The following is a 25502-nucleotide window of genomic DNA, read 5'->3' as shown; positions in this document are numbered from 1 at the left end:
CTGCACGTCTCCAGAATGATAAAAACAGTCACAGAAGGAGGAGAGAGGAAGAGACAAAGGAGCTGAGAAATGCACATCTCCAGGATCACAAAGAACAAACAGCAGAAAAGATGAAGAGATGGGGGATGAACGGGTTGCATGTCTCCAGAATGACAATGAGAGGCACAAGAGTGGCAGATAAACCAGAAATGATGCCATCAAAAGTGTCCTTCGTTAAATGAGGAGCAGCTGTATTTGCTTTGCTACACGTTGTTCTTCTTTAGTAAACTGAGGTTTTCTTCTTCAATTTCTAAAGCAAAGCGATACCAATAGCATTCAGGAAAATTTAATGTTTATTCTGGTCACATCAGACTGCACTACCCTTCTCTCAAAGGGTGCCCCAACGGGTCACCCCGTTGTCTAGTTTTAAACTAAAGTTCTGCAATGAAAGCCAATACTATATATCTGTACAGATTCTATCTGTGTATATTTAAAAAAATATTTACCACTATCTTTCCAAAGAAATTCAGCAATTAACCACACAATTTTAATATTGACTTCAACTATATTGACAGTAAGCCAGTTCAGCTTTAGTGTTTATTCAAATTCTTTCTTCCATAATAATTAGATGCCTCTTCCTGTATCTAACTAACTACACAACATACATAATAATAATGAAGCATTCACTGTAAACTTGAATAAGACTTATTTCACTGTCTATAAAAACCAGAGTATTTATGGGTCTGCAAAGTTACATAATTAAAATGGAATGAATCAGAGGGTCTCTAAATGAGCAAACAGGAACCTTGTTATATGACCAGCAAGCTTCAACTAGCGTATTCTCAGTTTATTTTTACATAACAACACCTTCAATGTACAGTAACACACATCAAAGTTGCTGGTGAACGCAGCATCTCTAGGAAGAGGTGCAGTCGACGTTTCAGGCCGAGACCCTTCGTCAGGACTAACTGAAGGAAGAGTGAGTAAGGGATTTGAAAGTTGGAGGGGGAGGGGGAGATCCAAAATGATAGGAGAAGACAGGAGGGGGAGGGATAGAGCCAAGAGCTGGACAGGTGATTGGCAAAGGGGATACGAGAGGATCATGGGACAGGAGGTCCGGGAAGAAAGACAAGGGGGGGGGGGACCCAGAGGATGGGCAAGGGGTATATTCAGAGGGACAGAGGGAGAAAAAGGAGAGTGAGAGAAAGAATATGTGCATAAAAATAAGTAACAGATGGGGTACGAGGGGGAGGTGGGGCCTTAGCGGAAGTTAGAGAAGTCGATGTTCATGCCATCAGGCTGGAGGCTACCCAGACGTTCACCAGCAACTTTGATGTGTGTTGCTTGAATTTCCAGCATCTGCAGAATTCCTGTTGTTCAATGTACAGTAGTCAGTTTCTAATCTGAATCTGGTGATAAAGCTCAAATGGAGATATTGCTTGCTCAGATTAGTGCTCAGAATCTCACTTACGTCAGTTCCACTGAAGAATTTTTAATTGGAATGATTCAATTGCAGTCCCAGAAGGCTTTATTTTCTCATGCTTAACATCTTCAGTTTTAAACATGAGTGAAATTATTTAACAGGATTCTGAATACCCCCTCCTCACCCAACATCACTACCACAAAACAGATCTCAATTAAAAGTAAGTCTCCTATTCTTATGCTCACCACTTTCCACTTCCTTCTTCCCTGCAGCCCATTAACTCCATCTGACAATTTCCTACCATTTCAAAAGGGGTTAAGGAGGTGACATTAATAAACTAATTGATCTTTTGGGAATGTAGCAGGACAACAGGTTTCTCAGCAAATAATGAAGCCTATACATGCAAAAAGGAAAAGTTCCTCACAGACCGCATGTATCTAACATAAATTTAAAGCAATGACAGTTTTTAATCAACTTCCCTTTCATTCACAGATTTTGTCCTGCTGGTGAATTCAGTTATCAGCACACAGTAGGGTCACGATACCTTGCATACTGATGATTGATGGGAAGTCTTGGAGAGCTTTCTTCTCTGTGCCCCTTTTAGGGTGATCAGGGGGCTGTGCGTTTCTGCCCCACTGGGGTGATGGACTGGTGCCTGTGCGTTTCTGCCCCACTGGGGTGATGGACTGGTGCCTGTGCGTTTCTGCCCCACTGGGGTGATGGACTGGTGCCTGTGCGTTTCTGCCCCACTGGGGTGATGAACTGGGGCCTGTGCGTTTCTGCCCCACTGGGGTGATGAACTGGGGCCTGTGCGTTTCTGCCCCACTAGGGTGATGAACTGGGGCCTGCTCGGGAGAGGATCTGGGACTCAGTTTGGTTCGGGATGCTGCTGGCTTGCTTCTATTGTTTGCATGATGTGCGTTTCTTTCTCTCTCTCTCTTTCTCTGAGCAGTGGTTTTTAGTCTTTTTAAAATTGGGTTATTGGGTTTCTTGCTTTGTGGCTGCCTGCAAGCAGACAGATTTCAAGGTCTATAATTTATACATCTTTGATAATAAATGTACTTTGAATATTTATCTGCACCCAAACTAACTACAGCTCAGGATCAACACCAAGGTTTTTCATGTCAATTACCTGGGAGAAGAGCATGTTTTAAACTATTTAAAAAATATGGCAACCTGCTTTACCCCTTGCTAAAATACAAAACTATCCCCCTGTAATAGTTTGACTCAGTGAAGGTAAATCCCAGAAGTTACTCTGGGCCAATACATTACAATGTTTTGGTATAGAATGAGAGATAAAATCATTAAGTTCTGTGGCAGACCAGAACATAAAAGCAAATTCAGCAGGTAGACTCTTAAATTCTGTCCTGATGAAGGGTCTTGCCCCAAAACATCAACTGTTTACTCATTTCCATAGACGCTGCCTGGCCTGCTGTGTTCCTCCAGCATTTTGTGTGTGTGTGTGTGTGTTGCTTTGGATTTCTAGCATCTGCAGATTTTCTTGTGCAAATGAATTAGATTTTATCTCCCTAGGAAAACATCCTATTGAAATCCTTCTGTGATCAATGTTGGTTATCTAGCAAACTTGATTCCCACATATTCAGATTCAGTCCTGATTTGTTTCTTTCTTTAGACAAATTGGAACTGTACTCACGTACTGCATGTAATTTCCAGAGGTACTAATTGCACACAGGGTTACTTGCTAGACCTTGGATATAGTAAGTTATGCAGATCTTCTCAAACCAGACAGATGTACACACTTGATGATAGACAAGCCAATTATCCATATTTTTCAAAGGAACCAGCTTATAAAGCATAAGGCATTTTTGGCCTCATGTCCTAAAGCCCCTCCTTTGTGTAGAGTTAGTTTGAAATCTAGATTGATTGGAAACAGATCCTTTAAATAGAACAGGGATAGAAATTAGCACCGGAATGCTGAGCCATATGGAAAGCTCAGTATCCATGCCAGCACTCTAGGGCTGGAGTTCAGTGAACTAGAGGTCAATGGTTCAGCTGGACTGTTCTGTCTATCATCAAGTGTGTACGTCTGTCTGGTTTGGGAAGATCTGCATAACTTACTATAGCAAATAGCTCTGTGTGCAATTAGTACCTCTGGAAATTTTAAGCTTTCACGATTTCTTTCTTAATCTTAAACAAGTTTTAATGAAAACGAGTATCACCAGAGTGTGCAGTATCCTGAGGACAAGTATATTTACAATGCCTTGAGCTTAACATTTTCTGTTGCTTCCCCCCATCACTGAAGAATTAGGGATGTTTGTTCATGATCACAAAATTCCTCAGGAAATAAGGCAGACCAGGCTTGTTTGCATCAGAATCTGCAACACAGTCAGGACAAAACAGCAAGTGATATTTCCACTGAATCCAACAAGAGTCTAATCGCCACCCCTTGCCATCCTGTGCCATCACAGCCAATGGTACTTATGTGGCTGGTGCTCTTAGGGTGTGTGCCCTTGCTAGAAGGACAATGGATCATGAAGAAACTGCAAATGGTAATATCCAGTGCTACGTACCAATGCAATATCCTCATCGCTGATTAGGAGTCAAATAGACAAGCTACATAAATGATGTAGCAACAAGAGCAAGTCAGAATTTGGTTACTCAGCTACTTTTTCTGCACCTCCTGATTCCATGAAGCTTATCTCACACCAAAAAGGCATAACTTGCAAGTATGACAGTATATCATTCACTGCCCTGGAAGTGTGCAGCTCCAACAACTCTCCAGAGGCTTCACTCTAGCAAGGTCAAAGTAACTCGCCACATTGACTCCCTATAGGCCACCCTGAATATTGAAATCGAATTACAGAAACTCGCCAAAACTGATTCAAAAGGAACTCCCAAATCCATGACCTTCACCTAAAAAGACAAAGAATGCAGGTGCAGGAAATACTCTGTTTTCAAACACAGGTCAGAGGCTGGATATTCTTAAATGAGTGAACATCTGGCTCTCTGAAAACTTTCTACTATCATCCTTTGTAACGGAATATTCTCCACATGCCTACTTGTGTGCTGCAACACCACTCAAACACCCGACGCCATTAAAGAAAAACAGAATTTTGCTTGATTTCCAACCTATCAGCCAGGCTAAATACAGCAGGGTTTGGGTACAAAGCATCACTCTGGACAATAAATAAATGGATTTCATTTTTACTGACATCTGTAAGTCAATTTTGTTTGCAAGTCAGAAAATGCTCAGAATCGCTTGATATGGTAACCATATCTCTGCAGGATTATAATGAATAGCATCAAAAACAAGTAAAACTGTTTATAAAAATCTACAAGTAGAGAAAGGGATAACTAGTTCTATTGTTTGTAGGAATGAATGTATATACATATACATTAGACTTGTGAATTGAATATTACAGGAGCTCATTCATATGTTATGGTGTCCATAAGTCAAGCAGGTGTAACCTGGGGGTTGTCTGTAATCATTTGCTCCACTATTTCTGAACAATGACTACAGTGTGTGCTATTTACAGAAAGCACTTCAATTATTCACCAGGACTACTTCAGCAATACCACTTGAACACCATGAAGGTTACAAGCAGCGGCAGCATGGAAACGTCACCTCTTAAAGGCTCCTCTCCAATTTGCTCACCTTGCTGACTTCATGGGCATTCCCATCGCCAACAGTGACGGACAATAAAGACAAGGGTGAAGCATTCACAACCACGTTCAGTCAGAAGTGCTAGTTTGACGATCCACCTCCGCTTCAGTTCACTCCGTGTAACTTTAAAAAAAAGGCTGTGAGCACTGGACACAGCAGCTTTGTTGGGACCAGACAACATCCTAACTTTGCAGAACTAGCTGTGCCTTTAGCTAAACTGACCAGAACAGTTATTTATGAGAGGAGGTGGACACCTGCTCACAGAGTTCAATGGAAAAAGTTCAAATTCAATTCAGCTAATACGACCCAACCACCAACCTCTTGCCCAACATCAGAAAAACTAAAGAGCCAGTTGTTGATTTCAGCAAGGGAAAGGAGGGTGATCATGCACTGGCTTACACTGGGAAATCAGCAGTGATGCAAGTCGGTGGCTTTAAATTCTTGAGTGTTAACAAATCTCTTCTGGGTCAGCATATATATGCAATCACAAGGAAGGTGTGCCAGTTTTTACTTTCTTGGGAGCTTAAGGAGGTTCAGTTTGTCAGCATACACTTTTAAAAACTTCTACAATTATACTATTGAAAGTATGATGACTGGTCCTATCATCATCTGATACAGCAATTCAAATGAGCAGGAATAAAAGAAGCAGACAGTCGTGGACTCAGCACTGTACATCACAGGCACGTCCCTCTCCATGACAAATAGTATCGACAGTAGTTACTGCTTCAAGTAGGTAACATCGTCATGGAACATTGAACAATACACCCTTCAGCCCACAATGTTGTGCTGACCTACAGTCTAACCGTTCCCTCCTACACAGCCCACAACCTTCTATTTTTCTTAAAGTCTAAGAGTCTTTTAAATGCCCTACTGTATTAGTCTCTACCACCACACCTGGCAGTGTGCTCCAGACACCAATCACTCTGTTGTAAATATCCTACCTCTGACCTCTCCCCCAAACTTTCCTCCACTCACCTTAAATGGATGTCCTCTGGTACTGGGATTGCCATCCTGGGGAAAAGATGCAGACTGTCCACTTTTTATATGCGTCTCATAATCTTATACAGCTCTATCACTGACACCTCTCATCTTCCTTCACTCCAAAGAGCAAAGTCCTAACCTTTCCTAATAAGATATCATCAAAGATCCCCACCATTCCATCTTCCCAGAGCTACCACTGGGCAACAGGTACAGAAGCTTGAAGCTCCACACTGCCAGGGTTAAGAACATCTGCTTTCCTTCAACTGTTTGGTTCTTGAATCAACCTACACACCCTAATCACTGCAGTTTAGCAACACTATAACCACTTTGTTCACTTTGCACTCAATTACCCTTCATATATTTTTTGTTCTAATTGCATTCTTTCTTGTAAAAAATGCATATAATTTATAGTTTTGTTGTAAATGCAGCTTATATGATGCTACCAGCAAGTAAGCTTTTCATGCACCTGTGCCTACACGTTCTTGTATGTGGCAATAACTTTGCTTTTGACCTTTGTTCATAAGTTTGCAAGTGGAGTATTCAGTGATGATTGTGCAATGTCCAGCTGTGTCTGCAGCTCCCCAGTAATTGAGGCAATTCATGCCCCCAAACTGTAGAACATAGTCGACATAAGAAATAGGCTCATAAGTGGCAGGTAACATAAAAGTGCTTGGAGTATTGTGTATAGTTTTGGTCTCCTTAGTCGCCATAGAGGGAGTGCAGCCAAGATTCAACAGAACAATTCCAAGGATGTCAAGTTTGCCATATGAGGAGAAATTGCATAGCTTTGACCTATCTTCTCTTTATGGTTTGGAAGAATAAGAGATTTCCTTACAGCACAAAATTTTGAAAAGGCATGTCATGCTAGATGCAGGGGAAATGTATTCCCTGACTGAGGGGCAGGACACACAGTCTAGGATGAAAGGCAGGCTGTTTGGACTGAAGTGAAGGGAACTGTCTTCATTCCAAAGATAATCAACCTTTGGAACTTTCTACCCAGAGAATTATGGAGGTTCAGTTACTGTCTTCATTGAAAAGACAGACTTGTAAATATCTGTTTATTTAGTTTGAAATTCAAAAGGGAATCAAGGGATGTGGGGATAGTCTTCGAAAATGACAACTATCAGTCATAATGTTAATGAAGGGCAGAGCAGGCTGAAGGACCAGATGACCTACACTGCTTTTATTTCTTCTGTGCCAAGGCATTGACGAGCTCCGAAAGCGAAAACCTAACTATCTTCCACTGTCAATCAGTACCACTACCATCATGAGCACCTTATCATCAACAGCTACTGACCTGAAACTTAGTGGGACCAACTACATAAATACCACAGTTACACGGCAGATCAGAGGCTTGGATATACTCGTGGAAGCCACTTGCCTTCTGACACCCAAGTCCCACCATCTGCAAGTTTGAACACCCCCAATTTGTCTGAAAAATGCAAATCAAACAATATCAAAGAAGCTCGATGTCATCCAGGACAGAGCAGCCCATTTGCATGGAACCTCATTCCTAATTCTGAATGTGCATTCCCTGCTCCACAGATGCTCGCTGGCTGTAGTGTGCACCATATACAAAATGCACTGCACTACCAACACAGCACTTTCTGAATCTGCAACCTCGAATACTAAGCTGAGTAGATGCATGGTATGACCATCACCTGCATATTCACCTCCAAGTTGCACACCATCCTGACTTAGAAATGTATCAGCACTTCTTCATTATCACTGATCTAAATGCTCAAACTTGCAACGCAATAGCACCATGTAAATATCATCACCAGAACGACTCAAGGTGGTGACCCATCACCACCTTCCGAATAGCAGTTCTGATGAGTGTTGAAATACAGTAAATAAAGATATTTTTAGAAAATGTGTGCCTCCATCCAGTCTCTTAGTTACTGTATATGACTCTACTGCAGTCAACTGCAATTGATATTAAACTATTAAAAGGTGCAAGGGGAAAATATTTAAATATTTCTTCATTCTTGTTACTAAAGCAGATCTTATGATTAGGTGCTACAGCAAGTCAATGATTACAGTTGTAAAATTTAATCTCTAATATAAACAATAGTTACACACATCAAAGTTGCTGGTGAACGCAGCAGGCCAGGCAGCATCTCTAGGAAGAGGTACAGTCGACGTTTCCGGCCGAGACCCTTCGTCAGGACTAACTGAAGGAAGAGCTAGTAAGAGATTTGAAAGTGGGAGGGGGAGGGATGGAGCCAAGAGCTGGACAGTTGATTGGCAAAAGGGATATGAGAGGATCATGGGACAGGAGGCCCAGGGAGAAGGAAAAGGGGGAGGGGGGTAAAACCCAGAGGATGGGCAAGGGGGATAGTCAGAGGGACAGAGGGAGAAAAAGGAGAGAGAGAGAGAAAGAATGTGTGTATATAAATAAATAACGGATGGGGTACAAGAGGGATGTGGGGCATTAGCGGAAGTTAGAGAAGTCAATGTTCATGCCATCAGGTTGGAGGCTACCCAGATGGAATATAAGGTGTTGTTCCTCCAACCTGAGTGTGGCTTCATCTTTACAGTAGAGGAGGCCGTGGATAGACATGTCAGAATGGGAATGGGATGTGGAATTAAAATGTGTGAGCTCCTGCTTTCTCTGGCGGACAGAGCGTAGGTGTTCAGCAAAATGATCTCCCAGTCTGCGTCGGGTCTCGCCAATATATAAAAGGCCACATCGGGAGCACCGGACACAGTATATCACCGCAGCCGACTCACAGGTGAAGTGTCGCCTCACCTGGAAGGACTGTCTGGGGCCCTGAATGGTGGTGAGGGAGGAAGTGTAAGGGCATGTGTAGCACTTGTTCCGCTTACAAGGATAAGTGCCAGGAGGGAGATCAGTGGGGAGGGATGGGGGGGACGAGTGGACAAGGGAGTCGCGTAGGGAGCGATCCCTGCGGAAAGCGGGGGGGCGGGGGGAAGATAGTTGTCTTGATTCATGGATATCAATTGTGGTACAAATTTTGTTTTTGCTGCAAACCAAATATTATATTTAGGAGTTTTGAAACAAAGAGCAGTAACTTTTCTATTTATCTGGAAATGAACAGAACACTACAGCCTATACAGGCCTTTCGGCCCACAATGTTGTGCCGATCTTTTAACCTACTCTAAGATCAATCTAACCTTTCTCTCCGACATAGCTCTCCATTTTTCTATCATCCATATGCCCATCTAAGAGTATCTTAAAATGTCGCAAATGCATCTGTCACCCCACCCCAGGCAATGCATTCCACAAACTCACCACTCTCCATCTAACAAACTTACTTCTGACATTTCACTATATGTTCCTCCTAACACCTTACAGTTTTGCACCCTCATATTAGTCAGTTCCACCCTGGGAAAAAGTCTCTGACTGTCCATTCTATCTATGCCTCTTATGCTCTTGTACACCTCTATCAAATCACCTCCTATCCTCCCCTCACTCCAAACAGAAAATCCCTAGCTCACTCAAACTATGAACCATTTTGCTGGGAGGTCAACTGCTCTTGCCCAAATCGAGAAAGTGCAGGCATAGTTGGCAAAGCAGTCATGTACTCTGAATTATGCACTGAATATTACTAGTCCTTAACCAGGTAAATTCATGCAGTCCCATCTCCTATGCTGTCAAAAACATACCACTTAATACTTTTAACAAGAAGAGCTATCTGGAGCCATGTGGGTAACATCACTGCCTCCACTGAATGTACCAAATTGCATTAGTGGCACACTGGTCAGCAAGTTCTAACCACACCCGCAAGGTTACAGTGAACCCACCAGCCCCGAGTAACGAATTACCAAATGTGCTACAGGAGGTTAACTTGGCTGCACATCTCCACAGTCAAATATCTAACTGTACTGAATAAAAAGCAATGGCGGAGATGCTCAGCACATCAGAAAGAAACAGAGTTGGCATTTTGGATTGATGAGTTTTTATTAACTGTTTCTCTGTTTCTATATGTTGCAGAGATGTTTAATGCTTCCAGCAACTTTCATTTTTAATTCAGATTTCCAGCATCTACAGGCTATGCAGTCACATTGATCCCAAACGTATCCACCTGTCTACCATAAAATATTGTTAATACTGGCCACTTAAAGCCTAATAAACAGAACTCTAAGACTGAGCTAAATGGGCAGTAGGTACCAGCAGCTCCCCACAAGTGTCCTCACGCTTTGCACTCATATCCGGCTCGTTGGTGATGTTTCTGCTATTCAGCTTTAGCAAGTTCTCTTTACCCATCAGTAACCTAATCATGTAAGCCACTAATCCCTGGATATATGAGCGTGTTCTCATATGAACTTACAGGTAATGTTTCTCTGCAGTTTTTAACCAGTTTCCTCATCAGATACGACTACCCTCCACATGACGTAAAATTTCCAAGTACACTGTTACACACCAGGTGTACTGATCGGCTACATAATCCAGACCGAGTAAGAGCTTTCACAAGAAGGAATTCATAGCACAAAGCTGATTTCCTAGTTTATGTGGCAAAGCTATATCTCCAGGACCCAGAACAAAGAGATTGTCTAACCTACATTTGAGTGTCGTCCTGGGGGACTAAAGGTGACTACCACAATACAGTTTTGCAGGTACAAAATTTCGCCTTTACAGAATTCACAAATTCCTATTTCTTCACACATGAACAGATGAGGCATCTTCTTGGTATGGACAACATTTGCAACACAACACCCACTCCACACAGCTGTTCCTCTTAATGGAGGGGGGGGAATCACTTGCCATTTTTCAGATTAAACATGACTCAGTCAGTTGAATGCAAAATTTCCCTTGATACTATTGGACAAGAGTAGAGGAATTCCCTTGATATACCGCACAAGATATATTCCTCAATCATCTGTGAGAAAGACCTGCAATTCAAGTCACTGCTATTTGTGTGAACTTGGACATTCCCATGTAGGTACATCACAAAAATATTTGTCAATAGTTTCAATATATGAAAAGTGTAATATTCATTCTTGCAAATGTTCAAGAAAAATCTATAACTGAGACCAATCAATTTAACTGTTGGACATTGAAGGAATGACAATTTACAAGTGTAATAATTAATTTGCTGTAGACCCCAATTAAAATGTTCATTCCGGCAACGGGAATGCATTATCAAAGAAGGCTGTGATTAATGGATTAAACCTGAACAAAAGTAGCATGTTGGGCGGGTGATTTTCCTCACGCAGTTCGCAGCGCGATCCCAGTTCTGCAATAGTCGTTTGGGGTCCTGTGGGGAAACATGCACTACTTTTGATTTTTGAACTGAAACAGATAACACACACACTGTGAGTTGAGTGGTCACACACCTTGCAGACAGATCCTGTGACTCAAGGATACACTTTCGACTGGAATGAGAATGGGCAGGGTCTGCGATCCATAATCGCTAACACCATTATGGCTGTGAGCAGCTGGCCGCACACAAAGAGCGGGGTCAGGTGCGCTTTGGCAAGTTGCGGCATCTCCCTGAATTTACTCATCAGACGTGGTCCCAGCTGATGCCGCAGCATCGCTCGCTCACCAAGCTGCGGGCCAAATGTAACCAACATAACCAGAGACTAATGTCAGCCGAGCGAACTCCACGCTGATACTAGATGGGCGACTCATGGCCAACCCGTACCAGGACGGGGAATGCCTGAATCCCAAATAACCAACCGCACTCTGTCGATGTTAAAGGGGGGGGGGGAACAGAAGGAAAGTTAGTGATCGAAATGCCCGTTTTACCTTTAGCAACCCGATCTCGCGCATGGCGATTTTCTTGATAACGGGATCATCCTCAGACTCCACGAACTTCTTAATAGCCACTATCTGTCCGCTGACTTTATTCCTGCATTTGAACACCACGCCGTAAGAGCCTTCTCCGATTTTCGCGATTTTGTCGTATTTCTCCATCACGGCTGTTTACCTCCCGAGCACCTCACAAAAATGGCGTGTTCACCCTGCACGCTTGAAGAAATCTGGGGGTCAGCAACGACCCCGCTGAAATGGTCCAAGGACCAGCGGGGCCAATGCTCGGGCCCGCTGTCCGCGAAGGGCGCTTGGGTGCGGAGCGACGCAGCAATCCAGGACCCTCCGTCCCCGCCGGACACTGCTTCTCGCCACCCGAGCGTTGTTGCCGACAAAATGCCCAACACAAAAAGAGCCCAGCACCATGCAACCCGGTACAGCTCAGTCCAGCCCACCCTAACTCCTGTCAGCGCAGTCGGGTGAAGTCAGTCCAGCTCAAGGAATCCACCATCAGCCAACCCACCGCCCACTTCACTCAACTCCGCTCGACTTAATCCAACTCAGTTCCCGACTGCAAGCTGTCGATGCCGAGCTCCTGCGATGGTCACCGATACCCTCCCTTACGCGCGGACAACTGCACACGGAGGGGATCTTTACGCAACTACGCTTCAACCGGGGCGAAGCTGAAGCTCGGCGGCTGGAGAGGGAACCGCCAATCGCACTGGCTGGGGCGGGACCGTCTCACCTTCAGAATATCATTGTAGCAGGTAGTCACCGAGGAGATTTCACAGTTCATTAATGTAAATAGGAGTATTTGTAAAGTTGAATATTTTCTGATACGTGGGGAAGAGAATCAAGTGTAGTATAGAACACTTGTCATCTATAATATTTATATAAGATTGTTGAACAGAAACTCGAGCAAAGCAGTATATTCTAAGAAGCATTTTAACGGAGGAAGGTAATGGAAGGAGACATTTAGGGAAGGACTGTCAGAGTCCAGGGCCAAAGCAAAGATATAGCAGTTTATATTGGGATGCTCAACCGCAGTATTGGAAGATAGATCAATGGACTATAGATCAGGGTCGGATGCGGTTATGGATATTCAGAGATGCAAGACAACAGAGAATAATTAGATATTAACTAAGACCGAATGTAGATTAGTAAGAAAAGAAATACTAGGTCAACGTAGCACGCCAGGAGTGAAAGACTGAAAAATTTGAAGTAAGGTTAAATGGAAGGTACAAGGATGCTGGAAAAGCATCGGATAGACAAATTTCAGGCGAACATAGGCATGGATTAGTGTCCTGCCAGCAGAAAAAAAAGTGAGTTAGTTTGGAATACTGAGATTTACCATTAAATATTGGCAAGAAGGCTAACATTTACTACCCATCTTTGTAACAGACTGCATTACTTCTGGTGAAAGTATTCACACTGTTATTGGGTTGGAAATTCTGATTGATGACCAGGAACAGTGCATATTTCCATGCAGGATAGTGTATGATTTTGTGCTGAATGTCTAGAGTGATTGAAGCGTTGTCAATCACACATTTTTTTCCAGATAATGTTGCACATTCATGCAAGTGGAATGTTAATTCCATCATGCTCTTTACTTGTACTTTGGAAAGGCTTGTCTGTCCGATGCGTCATTTGTCACAGGATTAACAGTCTCTGACCAGCTCGTGAAGTTTCAGTATTTCTGTGGTTGGTCCAGTTGAGGTTCTGGTTCTTATCAATCTCCAAGAAAGTGCCCCCCCCCCATGCCCTTCTGGTAAATTTTCATTCATTTTATATTTACTATGCCTTCAGACATGCACATTACTGTTTTTCACTCTTTACCACCCTCTTTCAGAAATATCCACCATTATTTGCATATTAAATCTCGTGCTCTCAACCTTGTCACAAAATTTTCCTTGTGCTGAATCTCACTATCTCTACAATTTAAAACCCTTCATTTTCTCCAACTTTTCCCACCTTTGATAAAAGTTCAAAGAAGCATCTATTTATTTCTCTACAAGTGCTGCCAGATCTAACTTGATCTTGATTCTTACGTTTTGTTTTACTTCAGATTTTCAGAACCTACAGCACTTTAATTTTGGATTTTTCCTGCTTTTGATACCATTAGTAACTGCAGTGTAACAGCTTGCTTAAGGGCGACTTACTCTGAAGGGCAAATGGAAATTAAAAAAAAAACAGCCCATATTTTCATTTTAGTAGAAGAATAACACTAAGGAATAGGGAATTTTCGATATGTTTTGAAGTGAATTTTTTTTTAAACATTCAGCTGAAGAACACAGGAGAGCCAATTTAAACTCATTGCATCTTTCAGTGCAGCATTCCTGTAATATTGTAGTGAAAATCATCCCTAGCAAGATTAGTTTTGGGGAATAGGAATGGCTCAGATTGAGATAGAATGAAAATATGCTGGTTACACTGAAGGACCAAGTTCTTGAGGCACACACAAAATGCTGCAGGAACTCAGCATGCCAAGCAGCATCTGTGCAAAAAAAAGTAGTGTCACCGTTTTGGGCTGTAGCTGTTGCATTTACACAAAGTAGTACCAAAGATGGTTGTAGATAGTTAAAGTTGCTATCAGAAATGTCTATACAACCTGATCTGATCTTTGTGGATAATGTAGTTATTTGATATATACAAATATATCTAAGTCATGGAATGGTCCCTGATGTACACCAGGACTGTTCAGTCTGGTAGGAACAAAGACATTGAGAGATCTGCTAGTTAGTTTGGAAAGAGAGAAAAGAATCATGTGCCGTCTGTATTATAATTTATTTATGTAGGAGATTGGTGACCATTTAGGATGACCTTGATGTTCTGGTGAAACTGAAGCAACTCAAGGGCTTTTAATTGTGTGGGGAGAATGGAGGTGGAAAAGTAGAGTGACAACAGAAAGGAGCAATTGATAATTGCAGCTTTCAAAGATGGAGAGATAGCTGGCTGATTAAAAACTAGGTCAGGATACTCCTGGTGTCATGGAAATTAGACTGATGTAGAGTTGGTGATTGCCAGGCTGATCATGTAGCAGCTTCAGGGCAGTCATAACAGGCAACATAAACGAATGCTGGGAGCAACCAATAGTATAACTTTATTCAACTCAGATGCACATTTTTAAATCTATTTTTGACATCAGAAGGAATATAGGGGTAAAATGCAAGGTATCCAATGGCAAATGATAGAATGGATGGTCAAAGGCTTAGCATTAGCTTTTTAATGTGAACATTTGCAAATCAGAATAAGATGCTGGGCAGTCTTCATCTTTCGTGACCCTTCCAAACCTCTATTCTAAGGGTGTAATTTGCCATTATCCCAATAATAGTGAAAGTTCACTATGTACAATTTGGTTCTAATGCATCCTTCATTACAACAATATGTGTTTCAAAAAGACCTTCATTGGGTCACACCAAAGTGGTTTACAGCCAAAGGCATAAAAGGCACTAAATATATGCAAATCCTTTTTCAATTTCAACAACAGCTTTTGATCTTGCATTAATATTTTATCACAGTAAATTACAATATAATGAGGTCATGCTCTTGAAACCAGTCGAACAATTATAGTCCAGTCCAAGGCAGTAACCATTACAAACAGGAACCATGCAAGTTGCATTGTGTCATACAGAGCTGCACATATAGAGTATCTCAAGCAACATCTTTAAACTCTTAAGGCAGCCTTTTTAAGGAGAGCAGGAACTGGGAAAATCATTTGCTAATCCTTATTTGTTTAAAAAACTCTACTTGTACTTTCCTGATGGTTAAATATCCTGACCTGATTTCCTTAAATCAGCATATTTTAGTTAACGTATATACAAACATTATGAAGCGTGTATGATATTCAAAAGATTCAAATGCATTGACATTCACAGCATTTCTAAAACAAAAGACATCCTCATTTAATTTAAATTCAACATGTAACATCACACAAAAAAATTATCTTGGCAGGAAAAAGCAGTTCAATATTTTTCATTTTATAGTACTTTATTGATGGCACAAATCTTAGCTTAAATTAATCCAAATATAAAATTGACAGTTTTTAAAATTTACACTGAGGTGATATAGGGATAATGATTAGCTGGAGAAAACAAAGGTGCATATCTGTGAATGTTGTTCTTCCATTTTCCTTTTTTTTTGCAGTTTTTGTTTTTAATGGAGTAAATTTGTAGAACACTCAACTTGATTTCTTCCAAGCAATTAGCATTAGTAGGAAAACAGTAAATTATTTATCTTTAAAATCTGAAAAAATATCTTCCCGATAAATGCATCGTAACACTTATAAGATCCTTAAAATAAATATTTTAATTGATAGAAATGAGCCCCAAAATGCTGCTCAAAATAATTATCCTCAGAATCTATCTGAATATTATCACCAAAGAAACTTATTACCATTCAAAACACAATGTGATGTCATCCTTTAAACAATCATTTTAAGGAATAATATACAATGTGGCAGATTGGTAACAATACTAGCTCATACAGCATGTGAGAATACTAAAAATACAAGCAAAATATTTTTGTAATTCAGTTTGTAAACTTAATTATTCAAACCACAAAAGTTATAAAATAATATTTTGGTGAAACATCAATGTGTATAACAGCTAGATCAGCAATAGGGAAAAAGTAGAAAAACCAGTAATGAAATTCACACAAGCTTTTTTCTACACAAAGTTATGTTATGTTCTACTGCTTGTGATATTAAAATAGAACAGCTTTCTAGTGCTAGTTCACTTGAAGCAAATATGAAACAAATTTAGAAGAGCATTGAATACTTTATTGTACATTATTTACAGATGCTTATTACAAAGTATCAATTCAAATTATTTGGCTATAGTGTTACTGAATTTTAAACAAGTAAGGATACTTAAGAATGAAAATACGAAAAATTCACTGAAATGATTCCAAGATGGAAGTCAAGAAAAAGGAGGATAATATTCAGAAGATGAGGTAGAGCTGAAATGATAACCAAAGATGTTCTCAGGTTGGATATTAAACCATATTCCAATTCCAAAGTAAGTAACGAAACGTAATGGTTCCCACACATTTAGGATTAAAACAGCCAGGAGCATTTTAACTAGATTTTTCAAACACGTGTATTTGTCATTAATTTTCACCTGTTTCATCAATACACTATTAATGCATGCATACAAAAGCAACTGAAATATACATACGAAGAGATTAAAATGCATGAAAAACACTACTGTGGCATCTATACAGCTAAGCCTTCCAATTTAAAAGTTGTACAAAAAAGTGCTTATATAGTGCCTTTGTACAATGTATAAGAATTCAAGTCTAAATTAAATACTACAATGTGCTTATGCATACAAACAACTTAGAAAGAACACTTTCTCCCTTATAACCCCAAACAATGCAATGCAAACATGACAAAAAATTATCATTAGCTATTTCCCCCATGAATATAATTTTTAATACCACTGAGATTAATAAATAAAGCATTTAAATATTCAGTTTAACGTTATACTATGGCAGAAATTTTAAAGCTGTACAATCCCGCAGCTGATGCCTTAAAAAAATTCCTATAAAATAGTTACACTATTCTGGAAGTAGATTTAGATCACACAGACAAAAGGCAGAATAAAGCATCAAACTTTGATGCAAGGCATTTACAAAATAAAAAAAAACAAGACCTTTGGGAAAAGTATTAGAAAATGTGGCACTTGACAAAGATTTCTGTCTACTTTCACTTTGTAAAATTAGAAATTATATATTTGTTATGGTTTACAAAGTTGCAGCTCGTCAGGGATTTTATGAAGCACATTAGATATGACAGACAAACCACACAGTGGCTGAATATTTTAATAAGCCACATCTAGCCACCAAATTTACTCGCTTTCTTAGGAAATCTATCTCATGATAGAATTGAATACAAGTCAAAAGTTCAATTAGTCAAGGCCAGGGCCAACTTCTACTCCCATTTTATAATTCTCTCAGCAGTGAATCTTCATTGTTTGAAGCTGTTTTCTGTTTGCTCCAATTCAAGCAGCAGTCCCTGTGATTAAGTTTCTTGATGTTGCTTAGTAACTGTTTTCATGGCCAGCTAGGATATAGAGATTGCTGTAAGCCATAGGATTATCTGTTGGTCGACTTTCTAGAACTACAACTCTGAAATGAACAAAACAAAATTCCACAATTATTGCTTTATGCTGCCATAAAAAGTAATGATATTTCTAAAACATGATGGCTACAATCAATATTGTTGAAGTTCAGTTTTCCAATCACCCTCTACAGTTGTAAAATAATTAACCTGTTATTTCTTTCAAATGTGGAAAAAGATGCACATCTTGAAAAAGGTAAATCCATATTTTCCACCTGTCTATAGGTTATATATAAGATAATTGGCATATATTGAATTAGTACCGCGTGAACCTAACCTTAACAAGAGATAAAGCAAGTCTGAACTTTCAGATTTTCTCTTTGGAAATTTCTGCATCATTTACTACTCAAAGGGTTCTCAATTCTATATCTAACAAAATAATAAGCATGTACTACAGCCTGATGTAACCCATTTTCTGAAGTAACTCAGAACACTTGACACCACTATCAAATTTAGCCACTAAATGTCATGATAGTGTATTAAACACAGGAGCCAACATTCCTGAAAAAAAATTGTGTTCTACCTTTCTTGCTCAAGTATGTATAATCATCATTCAGATGATTGTACTTATGTATCCCACAACTTCAAGTCCTGGGAATGCCAGCAACTTCACACAAGATCCACCAACAAAGTGCAATCAGAAAATCTCTGGTGGAACTCACTGAACAATTTTTGGGTTTCCTTACCCTGCAGGACTCCTGAAAAAAAAAATCACTGGAACTTGTGCTGAAAAAATACCACCAGTTCCATGCAGAGCTGCTTGGAAAATTTGAGACTCTGTGGACCTACAGGTGAATTTTGAATCAACTGAACTCCTTACAAGTACACCAGAATGTGATTACAAATCTTAAGAGGTTACCACTAAAATAAACTGAGATGTATCCAAGTATAAAATAAAATGTAGATTTAGAATGAGAAAAGATGTCTGTAGTAATTGATGTTCTGGGCCATGAGAGCCAAGAGAGATTAAATACAGAAAAGGAAATGTTTCACAGGTTGTTTTCTTTCTGAGCCTAGTATAAAGGTCTCAGAAAGAAATCTTTTTTTTTATTTTTTTATATTTTTTTTATATACATACTACCAGTAATATCAATAATGTCTATATGCAATATTTCAAAGACCAATATGTACGAAAAAAAAATCTTACCTATCAGATCCTAACAGATGAAAAACTCTGCTTTTGTCAGATATCTCCTGGGTGACCTGAATTGAAAATTTGAAGATAAGTAACTTTTCTAAATTTCAAGTTAAATTTTACATTAAATTGGTTATACATAGACTGCAAAGATGCTTACAGGAGCATTAAAGATAAGACTGATGTTATATCACTTGAGTTTTGTAGGAGCAAGTCCTTAAGATCATAAGACATAGGAGCAGAATTAGGCCATTTGGCCCATCGAGTCTGCTCCGCCATTTAATCATGGCTGATGCTTTTTTTTCCTCCTCCTCAATCCGATTTCCCAGCCTTCTCCCCATAACTTTTGATGCCATGTCAAATCAAGAACCATCTATTACTTACATTTGAAGCTTTTAAGCAAAAACCACACTTTTGTCACCAAATCACACAATAAAGTTTAAAAGATATGGTATTTATTTATCTGCTGCATATGTCATGCTCTAATCATGAGTGTACAAATAGTTAGAAATCAATTTGTTCCTCTATCGCCAGGCATCAATTGTAAGTCATTAGTGATTTAGTATGTTGTGGGTATTTAAAAATAGTTTTCTTTCAGAATTCTGAAGTTTATTTTGGACAAATTCAGCCTACTTGTTGGGTTTTGTTCAACAATGCAAAATTCACATTATATTGAAAGAGGTGTTCAAAAGTGAACACTTTTGGAAATTAGGGCAAGAAATTTACCAAAACATATGGGGGATATACCATACACAAAGGCTTGAAAACCACTGGAATAGATCAAGTGTGGCTGTAACCATCTTTGACATTATTACGTGTTTATATACCTGTTACTCTAGAGTGTAAAATCTGGCCATTAAAAATTTAATTATCATATATGCCACAGGTCAATGATTATTAATGTAAAATACATTACAAACATGATAAAATCTAGCTCCCCTTAAATTTTCAATTCCCTATTCAAAAGCAGTCACATTACATTCCATTTACTGAAAAAACAATCAAAATATCAGTGTTCTGAATCTGATGCCAATTTTCAGTCTGTTTATTGTTACTAAGGAGCTTGTTGATTGTTTACATTTCAACACCTTCCTTAAATGTTCTGCTGACATTACTTGTAAGGAATTCCTTAGTGCCAACTAATCCCATTTGTACAAAAGGTTTTGTTATCCATATATGAATCTGTTTCCAAATTTCAAAATGTCATTCTTTGGGTTTGTGTAATGTGTACAGCAAATAACTAATTGAATGATTCTAAGAAAATGTTACTTTATTAATTAAACCAATAGTTAATCAAATAAGAATGATAAACATCTGCACATACATTTTAGATAAGGGCAAATTTTAGATAAGGGCAGTATAAAGCAGAGTTATGATCTATCTCCACATTAGAAGGTGATCCTGTGTCTAAGGGAAAAAGTAATTATTTATTATATAGGTGGCCTTATTCCGGCCGATCTTATGCCAGTATTAATGCTAGTTTTTCCAGTTCTCAAATGTGGGGTAACAACCATTGTTCCAGTTTATGTGCTCAAAAAGTTAAGTGTTTATGAAAAAAGTTAAATGCTTGTAGTTTTTAGATAATACTATTTTTACAACTTTTAAAATTGTGTTTTAGACATTTCAAATTTAAGATTTAAATGAATCTTACACCTTTTACAAGGTGTAAGAGTGGGTAAAGTTTAGGTATCTGTCATAGTTATGGAAATTTCAGGTGTAGGACTCATTCAAAGCAGATTATGCTGTTGGAATTCAGGACAATTCATGTCAGGATGATACACCACCCTTGAAAAGAAATTTTGGGCAGCGCGCTCAGGCTAGTAAGATCTGGTATGCATTAGTTCACAACAAAATATCCACATTTATGAGTGAATCTTATGTTTGTACATATTGATTAGGGAAAACAAGTTCAGACTGGACATCAGTTGAAACAGAGTAGGTTAGGAATAATTATAATTCACATGCCAGCAGTGCATTTAATGAGACAGGACTTACTTCGTTTGACTTAAAGCTTTTGCCCTGCATACCATGCTTCCAGAAGGCCAGTATACTGTCCTGAAGACACACTGAAATAACACATATTAGCATGAAACTGTGTATTAGCATTTCATAAACACAAGAGTTTCTGCAGCTGATGAAAATTCAGTACAAAACACAGAAAATGCTGGAATCGACATTTTGGGCTGAGATCCTTCATCAGGATTGGAAAGGAAGGGGGAAGAAGTCAGAATAGGGTACGGGGGTGGGGGGGAGGGAGGGGAAGGAGTACATGCTATTAGATGACAGGAGAAGTCAGGTGGGTGGAGGAGGGGGAGGGCGATGAAGTGAGAAGCTGGGAGGTGATAGGCGGAAAAGATAAAGGCCTGAAGAAGGAATCTGATAGGAGAGAGGACCATGGAAGAGAAGGAAGGAGGAGAGGCAACAGGGGGAGGTGATAGGCAGGTGAAGAGAAGGGGGGGCTAGAATGGGAAATGGAAAGGGAAGGGGAAAGTGGGGAGAAATTGCTGGAAGTTAGAGAAATTGATGTTCATGCCATCATGTTGAAGGCTACCCAGATGAGATGTAAGAAGTTACTCTTCCAACTTGAGAGTAACTCATTATTGCAGTCGAGGAGGCCATGGACTGACATGTCAGAGTATGGATTAGAATTAATATTATTGACTACTGGGAAATCCTACTTGTTGCAGATGAAGCAAAGGTGCTTGACCAGTCTATGTCTGGCCTCAGCGATGTAGGGGAGCCACACTGGGATCACCAGATACAGTAAATGACCCCAAAAGATATGCAGTTGAAGTTTTGCTTCACCTGAAAGGACTGTCTGAGGCCCTGAATGGAGATGAGGGAGGTGGTGAATGGGCAGATGTAGTACTTCTTCCATTTGCATGGTTAAGTGTCAGGAGGGTGATCAGTGGGGAGAGATAAATGGGCAAGGAAGTCACAGAGAGTGAAAGCAGAGTTGAAGAGAGGTAAAGATGTGTTTGGTGGTAGGATCCCACTGAAGATGGCAGAAGTTGCAGAGGATGATGTGCTGGATGCAGGGGCTCATGGAGTGGTAGGTAAGAATTAATTTCAAATCTTGTTAAAATGGCATGAAGATGGAGTGAGGGAGGACATCTTGGGAAATGGAGGAGATGAGGGAAAGGGCAGTATCAACAGTGGAGGAGGGAAATCCTGTTCTTTGGAGGAGGACATTTCTGATATTCTGGAAAGAGAAGTCTCATTTTGGGAACAGATGCGAAATGAAGGAACTGAGAAAAGTGAATGTCATTTTTACAGGTGACAGGGCAGGAAAAGATACAGTCAAGATACCTATGAGAGTTAGTACGTTTATAAAAGTAGGTAAATTCTGTTTATTCTTGCTTGTCCTGCTGAGTTCTTACAGCATTTTGTGTGTGCTAGCACTTAATATTTGGATTTGTTAATATTTAGTTAACATTTAGGTTAAAAGTCTTTGGGAGAGTTTTTTTTTCTTATATAATCCTTAACAGGTATATTTAAAATTTAGAGTAATTTCACAATAACAGAAACAATTGTGTTTTCTTTTATAATTGATAACCTAATTACATTTATATTATTTGAATATCTAACTTTCAAATCAGAACATTCTGAATTGTTGAATTTTATATCATTTGCCCAACATTTAGCTAAAGTTTTCCTACATACAGTAGTTCCACTTTTACAACATCCTCTTTCTCCACAAAACAGCTACTTTTAAAAGACAAAATTATTTTGTCTTCACTGTTTTTGTAAAGGTACTTCATGTCCCAACATCTTGAATGAAAGTAATTGTCCCCTCTATCCAATTCTGAATAGCGCTATGCTCGCCTTATTTTAACAAAAACAAATTATTTTGAAATGGCACCATTAACTTCAGAAAATATCCTATTACAGGTACCTCATAGGAGTGTTATCAAACAAAATTTGCACCTTAATCTTCAGTAAAACATTAAAATACTGGATTTGGCAAATCTAATTGTTCATAAATAATGGAACTACAACCTAATGACAATGAATGGTACTTCATTGAATTCTATCCATATTTATAAAACATAAGATCCTAGACGGTTTTTGTTTTTATCCAATTAAATACATCACTTTACACTTATTGGACAATTCCAGCTGGCCTCTACCTACCCAATTTACCAGTCTGATTTAGTGATGCATTCCAAAAGCTATTAAAAAAATTCTACATTTGTTTATCAAAAGTACAGCAGCTCACTTACCTACTGATTCAATGCAGAAGTCAAAACTTAACTCTGATGCCAGTTTTTTGCTTGACTTCAATTTTCCATGCAGATTTACAATTTTAACATTTTCTGAAAATAAAATGTTAGAAGTTTCACTTTAAACACAATTATTTGACTAGTAATGAATAAAGCTGTTGTCTGACAAACTAACCTCTACATGCAGAGGCAAACTGTCAGCATAGAGACACATCCTTAATCCTTCCTCTAGACTCTGATCCCAAGAATCACATCATAGATATAACTATTTATCAATAATTGGTGCTATTTGTTACCCAGTAAGAGCCTCAAAACACTAACTTTGGGTGTCTGCATTCTATGTCCTCAGAAGCTTTTAGACAATCCATGCGAATTACCTTTTATCAGCAAAGGTGTTTCAACATTTAAAGGGCCATGAGTTACTATTTGTGAAACACAAAATACTGAAGTAAACAATGACATTGGAGCAAATCTGTCATCAATACCCAATCTGAATTGTGGCATCCAATTTGCTGGCCTCCTTTTAGTGCAATAACCACTCTGGCGTTCCTTGCAACTCAAGACTATTTGTGCCCAATCCAAGGCAGTCTCCCAAAGACAGTTCTCTGTGATCCTGACCGCAGTTTACATATTGCCAAAAGCTGATGGTAATCAGGCACCCGAGATATTGAATACTGTCATCACCAAACAAGAAAGAGTCCACGCCGATTCATTTGAAATCATAGTCGGGAACTTCAATCAGGCTTGTTTGAAGAAATTTCTGCCCAATTACCATCAGCATTACCATCATCTGCAGAACCAGGTTTTTAAAACAATAGAATACTGCTGTACTACAAGGAATGCCTACCGTTCCATGCCCAACTACACTTCAGGAAATCTGATTACTTGGCTAGCCTTCTCCTAGCTGGATATAGGCAGAGGCTAAAGAATAAGGCTCTAGAGATAAGGGCAACAAAAAGGCAACTAAGTAAGATACAAGAGGTCCAGATATAATCTCCAGAAAGCCACCTCATCAACAAAGTAACAATTCTGGACTAAATTGAATCACTACAGGAAGCTCAACAGCTATGGCAAGGCTAGAATGCTATTACCTCTTACAAAATGAAAGCAAGCAACATAGGTGACAAGAAGGCTTTGCTTCCAGATCAGCTCAAAGCCTTCTATGGTCGCTTTGACTGTCAAAACATGGAGGAAACTTCATGAACTCCCACAGCCCCCGATGACCCAGTGATTCCAGTCTCTGAGGCCTATGTGAGACCATCCTTTAGGAGGGCGAACCCACAGAAATCATCTGACATCTGGCCCAGTTGGGGTAACTGGCTGGGTACTAAACACCTGTGCTGATCAACTAGCTAGGGTGTTCACTGATATCTTTAACCTCTCATTTTAGAATCTGAGATACCACTTGCTTCAAGCAGGCTTCAATTCTACTGGTGCCTAAGAAAAACATGGTAACCTGCCTCAATGACTATTGTCCAATAGCACTTACATCCACTATGATGAAGTGCTTTAAGAGGGTGGTGATGAAAGATATCAACTCCTGCCTATGAAACAACTTGGATCTGCTCCAATTGGCCTCCCACAGATGATGTCATTTCATTAGCTCCTCACTCAACACTGGAACATTTGGCCAGCAACGATGCATACATCAAGATGTTATCAATTGTAGCTCAGCATACAATACTATCATCCCCTCAAAACTAATCAATAAGCTTCAAGACCTTAGCCTCAATACCTCCCTGTGCAATTGGATCCTTAATTTCCTTACTCGCAAACCCCAATCATTCTGATTGGCAACAACGTCTTCTCCATAATCTCCAAAAGCACAAGTGCACCACAAGACTGTGTGCTTCACCACCTGTTCTATTCACTTTATACTTATGACTGAGGCTAGGCACAGCTCAATGCCATATTTAAGTTTGCTGATGACACCACTGTCATTGGCCAAATCCAAGGTGGTGACAAATCAGTATAAAGATGGAAGATTGAAAATCTGGCTCAGTGAAGCCAAAACAACAACTTCTCAATGTCATCAAGACCAAGGAGCTGATTATTGACTTCAGAAGGTCCTCATTGGGGGTTCAGACATAGAGGGTCAGTAACTTTAAATTCTTCGGTGTTATTGTTTCAGGGGATCTATCCTGGGTCCAACACACAAGTGCAATTATAAAGAAAGCACAGCAGTGCCTCTCCTTCCTTAGAGGTGGGCAAAATTTCAGCATGACATCTAAAACATTGACTGATTTCAATAGATGTGTGGTGGAGAGTATATTAACTAGTTGCATCATGGCCTGGTATA

The 25502-nt window shown here is 39.6% G+C and overlaps 2 protein-coding genes across 5 annotated transcripts in view; both read right to left on the bottom strand.

Moving 5' to 3' along the window:
- cdkl1 (cyclin dependent kinase like 1 (CDC2 related kinase)) overlaps positions 1–12373 on the bottom strand; it is a 64078-nt gene extending 51705 nt beyond the window's left edge. For both annotated transcript variants that reach the window (XM_072269318.1, XM_072269326.1), the window contains exon 1: positions 11725–12373. In XM_072269318.1, the coding sequence (XP_072125419.1) occupies positions 11725–11892 (168 nt within the window). In that variant the 5' untranslated portion in view covers positions 11893–12373. The remainder of the gene's footprint in view (positions 1–11724) is intronic.
- A 2474-nt stretch (positions 12374–14847) lies between these two features.
- Positions 14848–25502, bottom strand: part of map4k5 (mitogen-activated protein kinase kinase kinase kinase 5) — a 148135-nt gene continuing 137480 nt past the window's right edge. For all 3 annotated transcript variants that reach the window (XM_072269296.1, XM_072269302.1, XM_072269307.1), the window contains 4 exons: positions 23204–23296; positions 20976–21046; positions 18993–19048; positions 14848–17853 (listed from right to left, as the gene is read on the bottom strand). In XM_072269296.1, the coding sequence (XP_072125397.1) occupies positions 17766–17853; positions 18993–19048; positions 20976–21046; positions 23204–23296 (308 nt within the window). In that variant the 3' untranslated portion in view covers positions 14848–17765. The remainder of the gene's footprint in view (positions 17854–18992; positions 19049–20975; positions 21047–23203; positions 23297–25502) is intronic.

The sequence above is a fragment of the Mobula birostris genome, chromosome 1 (assembly GCF_030028105.1).
Source record: "Mobula birostris isolate sMobBir1 chromosome 1, sMobBir1.hap1, whole genome shotgun sequence".
NCBI classification, from domain to species: Eukaryota; Metazoa; Chordata; class Chondrichthyes; order Myliobatiformes; family Myliobatidae; genus Mobula; species Mobula birostris.
The sequence above is the reverse complement of the archived record's forward strand: the minus strand, read 5'-3'. Positions and strand labels throughout refer to the sequence as shown.